Source organism: Denticeps clupeoides, chromosome 4 (genome assembly GCF_900700375.1).
Source record: "Denticeps clupeoides chromosome 4, fDenClu1.1, whole genome shotgun sequence".
Classification (NCBI taxonomy): domain Eukaryota; kingdom Metazoa; phylum Chordata; class Actinopteri; order Clupeiformes; family Denticipitidae; genus Denticeps; species Denticeps clupeoides.
The window spans coordinates 9,926,243-9,938,108 of NC_041710.1; the positions used below are offsets into that span (position 1 = coordinate 9,926,243).

General features: G+C 44.6%; 1 protein-coding gene across 6 annotated transcripts in view; it reads left to right on the forward strand.

The window, feature by feature from the left end:
• The window catches only part of dlgap1a (discs, large (Drosophila) homolog-associated protein 1a), an 88,716-nt gene extending 81,665 nt beyond the window's left edge, over positions 1 to 7,051 (forward strand). For 4 of the 6 annotated variants that reach the window (XM_028976745.1, XM_028976750.1, XM_028976749.1 and 1 more), the window contains 5 exons: positions 253 to 335; positions 1,706 to 2,133; positions 3,087 to 3,178; positions 3,859 to 4,062; positions 4,731 to 7,051. In XM_028976745.1, coding sequence (XP_028832578.1) covers positions 253 to 335; positions 1,706 to 2,133; positions 3,087 to 3,178; positions 3,859 to 4,062; positions 4,731 to 4,946 — 1,023 coding nt within the window. In that variant the 3' untranslated portion in view covers positions 4,947 to 7,051. Of the gene's footprint in view, positions 1 to 252; positions 336 to 1,705; positions 2,134 to 3,086; positions 3,179 to 3,858; positions 4,063 to 4,489 lie in introns of all 6 variants that reach the window. The other 2 variants (XM_028976748.1, XM_028976751.1) reach the window with 2 other exon arrangements.
• Positions 7,052 to 11,866: the final 4,815 nt, after the last annotated feature.

Genomic DNA, 11,866 nt, shown 5'->3' on the forward strand with positions numbered 1-11,866 from the left:
AGTGTCTACTTATGTAGTGATGCAGTATGACAGTTTCTATCAAAAATATGCATTGCTCGCTCGTAACATTTTGCATATGTTTCATCTGTGCAACAGATATATGACTTCATAGACCTGCATGATAGCATATAATGGGCAGTAAGTTCAGGACTGTCCCTATTTCATTAGGACACCCAGTCATTTTGATTGTAAGTATTTTGTGGTGTGTGTGTGTGTGTGTGTGTGTGTGTGTGTGTGTGTGTGTGCGTGCAGGTGGATGGACCTGATGACTCACTGGAGCTGGAAGACCAGTCCAAATTCCAGTCAGTGGGGGTTCAGGTGGAGGATGAAAGAGGGTGAGCATGAACAACACACACACATCTGCTCTCATGTCTACATATAATCATAGACTGGCACGCAGATGAATGTCTTATTGAATGAAAAATCTGAGTATTGAATGGTGTGCAAATAATGTTTGAAAAAGAACGTGATATGACCTTTAGTCTTTTTGGAGCTGTGTCTATCATCACAACACCGGATGAAGTCCTGAAAGACTGGAGTACATCCAGTAGAGTAACTAGAGACTAGAGAGTTGGTGACAAGCTATGCACATATATAGCCATACATTCTCCACTGAGATACATCCATATGTTCATATGGGTTTAATACTGATATACACCCATGTTGGTTATTAGTGCTTTCACTTTGCAACCGCAGAGTGACTAACAGGATGCTAACACTAGCGATGCTGTCTGTAGCATTTCACTCCCACTCTCAGACTCAGCTGGGCTTGCATTTGACTGCTGACCCCCATTACAGGGCAGCCTGACTCATGCAGCCCCCACATCTGCGTCTACAGCCTGCAGTTTATATGGCGGCATGTCTTACAGAAGAGGCCGATACAGTCCCGCCCTTTACCAATCACCATATTGTTCGATTGCATGCATGTGCTGTGTGCTGTGTCGTACTATTACTGTAGTTCATATGTGTGAGGCTCCTGCAGTACTGCATACATCAAAGTCACGATGGCTGGACATGGCGAGGAAAAAGGACGCATACGCACGACGTCACGAGACAGGGGTTTAATACATGGTAGACAGGACAAGGGGAACATGACCAAACAATGACCCGACAGCGAACAGACACAAACAGGGCAGCTTTATACAATCATACACAGGTGAACACGATCAGGAAACATTACACGGGACAAACATGAAACTCCGGTCCCAACTCCGTAGCCCCAGCCGGCCCGAATCATGACAGTCCAAAACATTTACATAGAATAAGGAATTGTATTGTCATACTTCCCCACTCTCTGTCACACTGTTAAAGGTGCTCTTTAATGATTGCACAACATTAAATGGTCAGATCAGGGGATTTGCGAAGGGTATGTGTGTGCATGCATTAAATGAGCTAAACGGTGATTACAGCACACAGAAGGGGCTGGCGCGTCACCACTAAACCATCGCACGAAGTGGATTAGCGCTGCACTCTACAGTGTCACAGTTCAACAAGTGATTATAGCTCAAGAGATATAGTTCATTATTTTGGGGACAGGCCAGACTGAGTGAAGAGGATGTGCAACAAATCAGTAGTTATTGAGTGTTCCATATTGATTAGGCTTCAAAAAGCTTTTTTAAATCACGTCGTCTGGGTGCTGCTTCATATTTATCTGCTACAAGAGGGACGGAGAGAACATGTTTTTATTACATTAAATTTCACCCAGGTACCGACGTTTCACGCGCTCTAACAGCGTGACGACCGCTGTACAGGCCGACATGGACATGCACGAGTTCTGCAACAGTCCCATCCATTCTCTAGAGATGGACTTGCCTCCGACGGCTGTCCTTCAGCGACAGTACTCCCGCGACGCCGCCACCTCCACTGTCAGCATCCAGGGCTCAGGCAACCACTACCACGCCTGTGCCTCAGATGACTACGAGGATGTGGTGGGTTTTGACCCTTCCATCCTTCCTCCACCCGACCCCTGGATTGACAGCGTGACGGAGGACCCCCTGGAGGTTGTGGGTCGATCGGTCTGTCAGCGCGATGGTCGCTGGTTCCTTAAGCTGCTGCAGGCGGAGACAGAGCGGATGGAGGGCTGGTGCCGACAGATGGAGCAGGACGAGCAGGAGAACGACCTGCCTGATGACAGTGAGCATCACCAAAACACATGAGCAGCCGTGAACACGGCACTTCACACACATAATGTTCACATGATCATCGCCATGGCTACAGTTGTTAGATTCAAGAGCATTTATAGCATTTCCAATGCCAATATTGTACATAATTAACATAGATCACTCCAAACATCAATTGCATGATTGACAGTTATGTGCTATATTTTTTGTGACATCATCAATTCTTGTATAATAATAATAAATAATATGGGAGTGATATACTGAATAACTGTAAAGTTTGGATTTGCATCCATATCTGTTCCAGTGGTTGTTTTTGTTGCTAAGCAACATCACTCATGCAGCATTTTTTAGTCATGTTACATTGCGTAATAAATGTTAGTTACAGCTCCAAAAATTCCAATAACGATGTGAGGTCAGACCTAACTGTGATTAATTAGTTCATTGATGAGTGTGAACCACCTCATTATATGTAATATTTCGTTATTTTTATGACATTTTTGATGATTGTGACATGCTGAAAATATCATGTCAAAGATTCCCCCACGTCATATCACTCTGACATAATCCTCATGTGATTTAGGATCTGTGAAGTGTGGATAAGTAAGAATGTGAAGATGCTCTGCCATCTAGTGGTCAAGAGAGGAAAATCCTTTCCCCACCACCAATTGGCGAATATAATTGTGTGATAATAGTCCAATTAGTGACAGTGGAAGGTTTTTATTGTTTAAATGGTGCTACCCTGAGGAGGACCTTTCCCTTCCAGAGATGTTTTCATTCTCGCTGTCACCCTATACTTTGTGGGATTTTAGAGGGTTTTTTTTTTTGCAATGAGTTCTGTAAGAATTGCAGTACAGATTGAATTAGACTGACAAAAGTTGAATAGTTTAGGCTAAAAAGAAGAAACAATATTTTATTTGTAGTCATTTATTTGTATATTTCATGCTTTCATGTGTTTGCTGTGTTCAGTTTTAGGGAAGATCCGTAGTGCAGTGGGCAGCGCTCAGCTCCTGATGTCTCAGAAGTTCCAGCAGTTTAGAGAGCTGTGTGAGGAGAACCTGGTGAGATCATCATCTCCTTCACTCCCTGCAAAATCAGCAAGCCCTCACTAATAATAAGAGCTTTTACTGAAAGGGTTAAAGGTTGCAGAATCTTTTAGGATTTGGTAGATCCCACTCTGCACTCTCTCACTGTGTAGTCATTGTGTCATGTGATGCACATATGCATCATGATAATGCCGTCTAACAATAACGTTAACTCTGCCCCAGGGTGCTTGTGTGCCACCTGTCATGTCTCACACTTTAAGAATAATTGATATTAAATTTGACATGATGGAACAATAACCAATGCATAATTCTTAAATATAGTTGTCTTACTGACACATGTTTTTGAGTAAAGGATTTCAATTCATGATGTGGTCAGTGCACCAATTATACCCAGTAAAGTTATACCCATTAAGTTTGTAATTGAATTGTATGGTGATGATAGGATTAAACATGCCGGTGAGCTTATGTTAAATTCACAATATATAATCATTGTTGAACAATATGAATGCATTTTATTAATATGGTAATTATAATGGTTAGAAATGGCTTCTCATGTGCAGTACTGAGCACTTTATGTTGACAGAGACAGATTCAGGTGACCTTTCTGTTGTATATCATGAGTGTTTAGTTTGATAGTCAGCTTCTAACTTGTAATCATGACATTATTTCACACTCAAACATCTGGCCACTAACAGAAAATCAGGAGGGAACAGTGTCTGACCAAGCTGCCGTCCTCAACCCAACAGAACCCCAACGCTCACCCCCGGCCGGTGTCTCAGGACCTGGCAGGTTTCTGGGACATGCTCCAACTCTCCATAGAGAACATCAGCCTCAAGTTCGACGAGCTGCACCAGCTCAAAGCCAACGGCTGGAGAGCCCTGGAGCCGCCGGAGAGGAAGGTAAAGAGGCGGCCGGGGACCGCCGCGCCCCTCCAAATGGCCTGCTGACCAGAACCCATATATAAGAATATACCCATTCTCATCATGACGTTATTAAAAAAAAAAAAACAGCACAGCCTCTTGCTCATCGGCATGCATGGGTGTTGTTGTAACTCGTGGTTCTGACTGTTCTGTTGTTGTAACTCGTGGTTCTCACTGTTCTTACACGTTCAGTGTTCTTTGTCTTGATAACATTTCAACGATGTGCAGAACATATGTCTAGGGAGGTACAGTAGCGTAAATACGGGGCCTGTTTGGTACGGTGTCCCCGGGTCCCCATGCCTCCTGTGTTGAACTCTTGCACTGTAAGTTCATTGCTGTCACTCGCTCTTGATTTCCTGACGTCCTCTCCATGTCTTTTTTTCTGTTGTTTGTTTTTTATTGGCAGTGAGCTGTGGTTTTACCGGCGTCATTTCATCTGGCACGCACCAGGGAGGGGCGCCACACACTCCCCCCGACCTTTCACCTTTGCCCGGGCCACCCTCATACTGCACGCGCTCGCTGCGGTCGTCTCTCTCTGTGTCTGTCTGTCTGTCTGCTGCGCATGTCCGCGCCCGTCCCCGGCGTCTCTCCGCCCCGCCGGCCCCACTAGCGGCGCCGCTAACCGACTGTTTGTCGTCCCTGTTCAGGAGAGAAGGCTGCCTCCCCCCGTGCCAAAGAAACCCCCGAAAGGCCACCCTCCCCTGGCCAGAGATCGCTCTCTGGAGAGCACCGAGAAGCAGCGGCAGGAGGCGCGCAAGCGCCTGATGGCGGCCAAGCGGGCGGCGTCGGTGAGACAGAACTCAGCCACCGAGAGCGCCGACAGCATCGAGATCTATATCCCCGAGGCGCAGACGCGACTATAGGGCCCGCACGCACGCCACAAAGCACCCGGCACACACGCAGGACGACCAGAGCACAGGCCAAGTCCCCGAGGCGCCAAGCCGCCCGCGAGACACATCCTCCCATCATCGACATAATATACTCCCACACACATATAACACTATATCTATACTCACCACATGTACGCTTTTATCCTATACTCACGTACGGAAGGGAGAGCCATACGCACTGTTATTACCACGACATATACATACACACCATATCGGTATACACGTATACAGATCAGACACGTGACATGCGTGACGGAAGGAGAGGGCCAGGGGGCTTTAACAGACTCTTTTCGTTGCCGTTTGTTCTGTTTTTTTTCTAGAAGCCATTTCTTTCTCGGTCCCTCGCTCCTCCACACCCGGCCATCACGTTGTTTTTTTTCTCCTGTACCGGTTGTGTGGTGTAGATCCTTTCAGACGAATTTTTAGGCGCCTCATCGCTGCGAGCCTCCACTTACTCCACTGTCGCTGGGACTTAGCCAACCAACTACCGAACCGGAATGTGAACCAGACACGAGCCAGACTCTTACCAGACTCTGCCGCAGCCATGGAAGACATGGAACGCTGACGTTGCGCCGCCGTGCCGCACAGGGACACTGTGAACTCGAGGGCCCCCGAGGAAGATGGCCGCCTCTCTCACGGCAGCGGACACTCGACGCTCCAGTAGAAGCCGGTTCGCCATTCGCCAGTCCGGCCCGCCTGAGGTCCGTTCACCTTTTGGTTTTTAATCACCCTTCTGTCTTTCGTACCGTAACGGGCAAAAAAAAAAAGACGAGGAGGGTACAGGGTAAGTTGTGCTGAAGCAATATTCATACAAAAGAGCCGAGAACCACGAGCCGCCCCGATTCTCCTAAAGACACACGGACAGCACATCGCCGGATCAAAACAAAAAGGATGCCTTCACTCTTCTGTAGCTCTTTCCGTTCCTCGACGACGTTGATGCTTGCTCTTGTGACCGAGTGTTCAAAACTCACTCTAGATTTTTTTTTTTTTTCTAGGTCCGTAATTTGTGGAAAAAAACATACGTGCTATTCCTTCGTGTAAATTAGAAGAACTACTTTCCTATTCGTTTCTAGAGTGGGAGTTTCGTGTGGATTTCTTTTCAGTGTGGTTTTTTTTCGGAGGAATAATAACAGAAGCCACCGAGTAGGAAAGCAGCCTGGCAGAAACCAGCTTCTACTCCTCTTTTTGTTCCCGAATGCCATCTTTTTCCAGTAGCAATTTCAGTGGCTTAATTTCATATTTGTTGTTAGGAAGGTACAGAAACAGGTGACTTTTTAACAGGATTTAAGCCTGAGTGGGTGTGTCGCTCTGAAAGGACCATGTGACTCACCCTTGTCTAATTCTGTGGCCTGGTGGGCGGGCTTAGTCTTTAAACTCTCAGGAAGTGATGGGGCTACGGTTGGTACAGAAATAAATCAGGGTCTCCCAGTAGTAGTCTATTCTCTACGAATGATTGTGATGATGTGTGTGTGTGTGTGTGTGTGTGTGTGTGTGTGTGTGTGTGTGTGTTGTTCATTGTATTTATTGACTGGGGAAAGTCTCAACTCTTATGATCTTTGTGTAGGTATGTGTGAACCGGTGTGTATGTACGGAGATGAGCTGTATGTTTGTGTGTGTGTGTGTGTGTGTGCGTGTGTGTCTCTAAAAGTGCTTCCTGATTTCTTAGGTTCATCTAATGTCTGACATCTGTTTTGTTGATTTATTGCTTTTGGGGGGATGAAGTCGAGTAGCCATGAGCATATTCAGTACGTACACTTCAGTACACTCAGCCCTCGTTCTTATTTGAGAGTCCTTAGTGTTTGTACAAAATCAATGAAGATGATGTTACTGTACGCATGCAGACACAGTAGGAGTCATATCAATCTGAGCATCTGTTTTTTTATTTCATTTATTTATTGATTTTCATTTATTTTTTACATTTATTTATGGAATTATGTATTTATTTATTTGCTGTTTTTGTTTTGGTGATATGTCATGCTGCCCTCATATTGTGAATATATTTTATTGTACGTATAGACATTATAAAGTATGTGCATATTTATGATTACACAGAAATAAAATCATTATTGAACACTTGACATCTTTGTGAAAATTATTTGTGAAAGTAGAGGGTGGTAGTAGCCTAATGGGTCACACACTCGCCTATGAACCAGAAGACCCAGGTTCAAATCCCGCTTACTACCATTGTGTCCCTGAGCAAGACACTTAACCCTGAGTTTCTCCAGGGGGGGACTGTCCCTGTAACTACTGATTGTAAGTTGCTCTGGATAAGGCCGTCTGATAAATGCTGTAAATGTAGTTCTTAAATATTTAATTATGTTTGATTGCATATTTCTTAATATTTTGCTCATAAAAGTGAATTGTGACCGTGTAGGCAGTGCCTTCTATCAAATATCCCTTAACATTTGAAACATCGATCGTTTGAGAAAAGATCATTATTTCGGGTGAGCATTTGGACTTTTTTTTTGGAATGACAGTAATACGCGGCGGCCACTAGATGGGGGTGTCGTGCCACGTGGCGCCGCTGGAAACGCCCACCGCTGACAGCAGGACGGCATCTCGTCTCACCAGCCAGGCTCTAGTGCAGCAGGGTGTGAGATCCGCCGGGAACAAGGACCTTGGAGCGTCACCTTCTCCATCTTGTTCTTTAGTCGTGCCGTTTGAAGGTCAACGTCAGTGAACCACTGGTGGAGAAAACATGGAGAGTTGGAATATGCTCCCTTAGCCACGTCCGTAAAAGTGTTGTGTGAATATTTTGTGCGTGGTTTGTGTATTATTTATCTGCGTGTTGCAGAGTTGTTGGGCAAGACGTGCAGGAAGATGTATGTGAGTTCTCGGCAGCTGTAATGATGAGGGGGCGACTCGCTGTGAGGCAGTGGGCTGTTTCCGACGGTAGGTTTGTGCAACGTTTGCGGAACGTTCTGGCCATGCACGGTGCGTGGAGGTACACGTTTGGTTGCTTATTAAGCACGGGTTCGATTGATCATGCTTCGGGGTTATCAAACCAAACAAAAAAGGATGGTTGAAAACACTCAAATAAAAAACACTCAAATACCCCCCCCCCCTCACCACCACCACCACACACACATGAAAAATACTTTTAAATAGGGGGATATTTTTAAAAAAAGGGTGAGGCTGCCTGTAGCGTGGAGGACATGTTAGTAAATTGGACGTATCGACTAATAGTTTTTAACATTTGAAATGAATAATCAGCCATCATTGTCTTGGTTAATTTAAATCTGTTGCTCCATGTTAACATAAAGAATTTGATCACGGCTGGATGGATGGATGGATGGATGGATGGATGGATGGATGGATGGATGGATGGATGGATGGATGGATGGATGGATGGATGGATGGATGAGAAGATACCCGATGGTGTCCAGCCCTGATGGGACGCTGCAGAAAGGAAACGTCCCGCTAATCTCTTCAGGCCAAACAGCCCGAGGGCGCCCGAAATCTCCCAGATTAGCCCCTAAATCAATTAACTGTGGGAAGAGTCGCGCAATAATCTTCTTAACGCGGGAGCAACATGAACCTGTTCCTCTGCACCACCGTGACACGAAAAAAACACAATCTTGGCGCTCAGTTGAGTAAAAGAACTGTCTGAATACGAGGAAAAAAAGTTTTTTTTTTTAAATAAATGAACTGTGTAAATACGAGGTAAACGTATTTTATTTTGGAGTAAATGAACTGTCTGAATACGATGTGAACGTTTTTTTTTTTTTTTGAGTAAATGAACTGAGTGAAAACGAGGTGAATGTATTTTTTGAGTAAATGAACTGTGTGAATACGAGGTGAAAGTATTTTTTTGAACAAATGAACTGAGTGAAAATGAGGTGAACGTATTTTTTTAATAAATGAAATGTGTGAATACGAGGTGAACGTAATTTTTTGAGTAAATGAACTGTGGATACGAGGTGAAATATTTTTTGAGTAAATGAACTGAGTGAAAACGAGATGAACGTATTTTTGGAGTAAATGAACTGTGGATACGAGGAGAAATATTTTTGAGTAAATGAACTGAGTGAAAACGAGGTGAATGTATTTTTGTAGTAAATTAACGGTGTGAATACGAGGTGAACGTATTTTTTGAGTAAATGAACTGTGTGAAAACGAGGTGAATGTATTTTTGTAGTAAATTAACGGTGTGAAAACGAGGTGAAAGTATTTTTTTTTAAACAAATGAACTGAGTGAAAATGAGGTGAACGTATTTTTGGAGTAAATGAAATGTGTGAATACGAGGTGAACGTAATTTTTTTGAGTAAATGAACTGTCTGGATACGAGTGTTATGCAAATGTTAATGCGCGCGTTGGAACATTTATCAGCCCGCTTGGAGAGAGAGAGAGAGATGGGGTGGGGGGGTGGGGGGTGGAGTTGGGGGGGGGGGGGGTCGGGCTCTAATTTGTCTGCAGTCTGGAGAGCGGGCGCTGCGGCGGCGCGCGCGGCTTCGCGGCGGTGGCGCATGTGGCGGGGTTCCCAGGGATCCCCGGTGCTTGGCAGCTTGCGCGCGCAGCCGGCTTTTACACTCTGACCCCTGCGACAAGGGACACGGGGAACGCGAGACCAGCAGGCGACTCAGGTAGCGGCTTGGTGCGTGAAAAGGAGGAGAAGAACAGAACACACGCTGCGCCCCTTTAACCCGGACTGTTGGTTTAACCAGTCGCACCATTACACTGGTTTACAAGAACCCAACTGGGCTCCGCTTCATGCGCTGATTTATGGCTTCAAAATATTGTGTTGTTCAAATCTTGCCACTCTTTCCTATATTTTGCGCTTTCTGTTGCACGTGATATTGTTGATTGTTTGTTTTTCTGTTGCATGTTTCATTGTTATGTGTTCATTATTTTTGTTTATTTTTTGTTGCATTTTTTATTGTTATGTTATTTTTATTTGTTTTTGTTCTATGTTTTATTGTTATGAGTTATTGTTATTTTTATTTTGTCTTTTGTTGCATGTTTTATTGTTATGTGTTAGTTATTATTTTTTTTTTTTGGTGCATGTTTTATTGTTATGTTGTTTTTGTTTGCTTTTCTGTTGCATGTTTTATTGTTATATGTTATTGTTATTTTTATTTGTTGCATGCTTTATTTTCATGTTATTTTTTGTTTGTTTTCCTGTTGCATGTTTTATTGTTATATGATCTTTTGGTTGTCGATATTGGCTTTTGTGTGGTTTAACTTGTTGCTGTTGTTTATGTTATCATTCATCACATGTTGCTGTTGTTTCGTTTTCATATGTTTTTTTAGTATATGTTGTTAATTTTTGGTTCTGTTGCCTGTATCGTTGTTTTATGTTGCTTTTGTTAAATTGCGTTAGTTTTGTCGGATGTTGTTGGATGAATTTCATCCACCTCAATTTTGAAGGTTTCATTCGATAAATAAATGAATTTACGGAGGTTTAAATTCAACAAGTCGACGCTGAACTCGCGCTCTTCTGCTCAGATGAAGTGACGAACCTGTTCAGTAAAAGTCACTAACTCATTAACTGCGAGGAAATGACTCGTAAAATGTGTCTTTCTAGTCCTCGTCGCTCTAATCCTGTTTGGCGTTGAGATTACGTGGATTAGTTTTGGCTCTGAGGGGGGGGGGGGGGGGGGGGGGGGGCGTGGGGGGTTACGGGGTCGCCTATATTTTTACTTTTTTTCCTGCGTAGTCAGAAAATGTGTGTGTGTGTGTGTGTGTGTGTGTGTGTGTGTGTGTGTGCGTGTGTTAACGCGCCATGACTTGCACAACGCAGCGTCTCATTTATAACGTCGCCCATTGTGCCGTCTGTTGAAGAAATGCAAGTGGTGTTATTCCCATGCGGGTGCTGTGCTGTGCTGTGCTGTGCTGTGTGTGACAGCGCAGAATTGATTAGGCGGAGGTGACGGTCACGGTCCCGGGTGACTGCGGTGCCACTTCCACAGGTGGACACGACCCAAAAAACACGTCGTAAACCGGGATTTCACAAACTCGTGTCGTTATTTATGGTTTATACGCGATAATCAACCATTTCATTTGGGACAATTGCCAACGACGAATACGTTGGAATAAACTTGCACAACTCAACACGTGAACATACATAAAAATACATAAAAAAGTAAATTACAATAATATATGATAGAATAAAATGTATTTATATATGGGCTTAAAACGAAAAAAGTTAAGAACCCTGAATGCGCTTGTACGTTTTTGGGGTATTTTTAAATCTTTATTTACACCAAATGAAAGCGTGACATTACTCGGTCTCCCAGAAAATCGAAATTCTCACACAAACATCTGAATGCAAATTGGCGTGAGCGGAGAGAAGCGCAGCCTCCTCGGCGCAAGTGTTGCGTTTCCCACGCAGCGTCCTTCACGCGAACAAAGGGCTGAATGCGCGGCCGACGGCCCAGGTACCAGCGCCATGTGTGGCGAGGTGCGACGCGGCCGCCGGCGGGGGGTCGGCTGGTGCGCGTGGAGGGCCGCGGGAACGAGCACGTCGACGTACGTCAGCATCTCCCGCTGTAAAGCGGTGCTGAGGAGAGCAGCCGCAGCCAATCCGGACATTTTTTCCCCGATATCCCATTATTATAATTATTATGAGTAGTAGATGTATTATAATTACCGCTATTGTCATTCTTAAATACGAATTCAGTCACAGCGTCACAGAACATCAGTAGTTTGTATAATAATTTAGTTTCTGTTCCATAATAAAGTCGGATTTTTACGAATTGCCTTATTTGGGGCCAGTGGTGGCCAAGCGGTTAAGGAAGCGGCCCCGTAATCAGAAGGTTGCCGGTTCGAGTCCCGATCCGCCGAGGTGCCACAGAGCAAAGCGCCGTCCCCACACGCTGCTCCCCGGGTGCCTGTCGTGGCTGCCCACTGCTCACCAAGGTGATGGTTAAAAGCAGAGGACACATTTACAGCA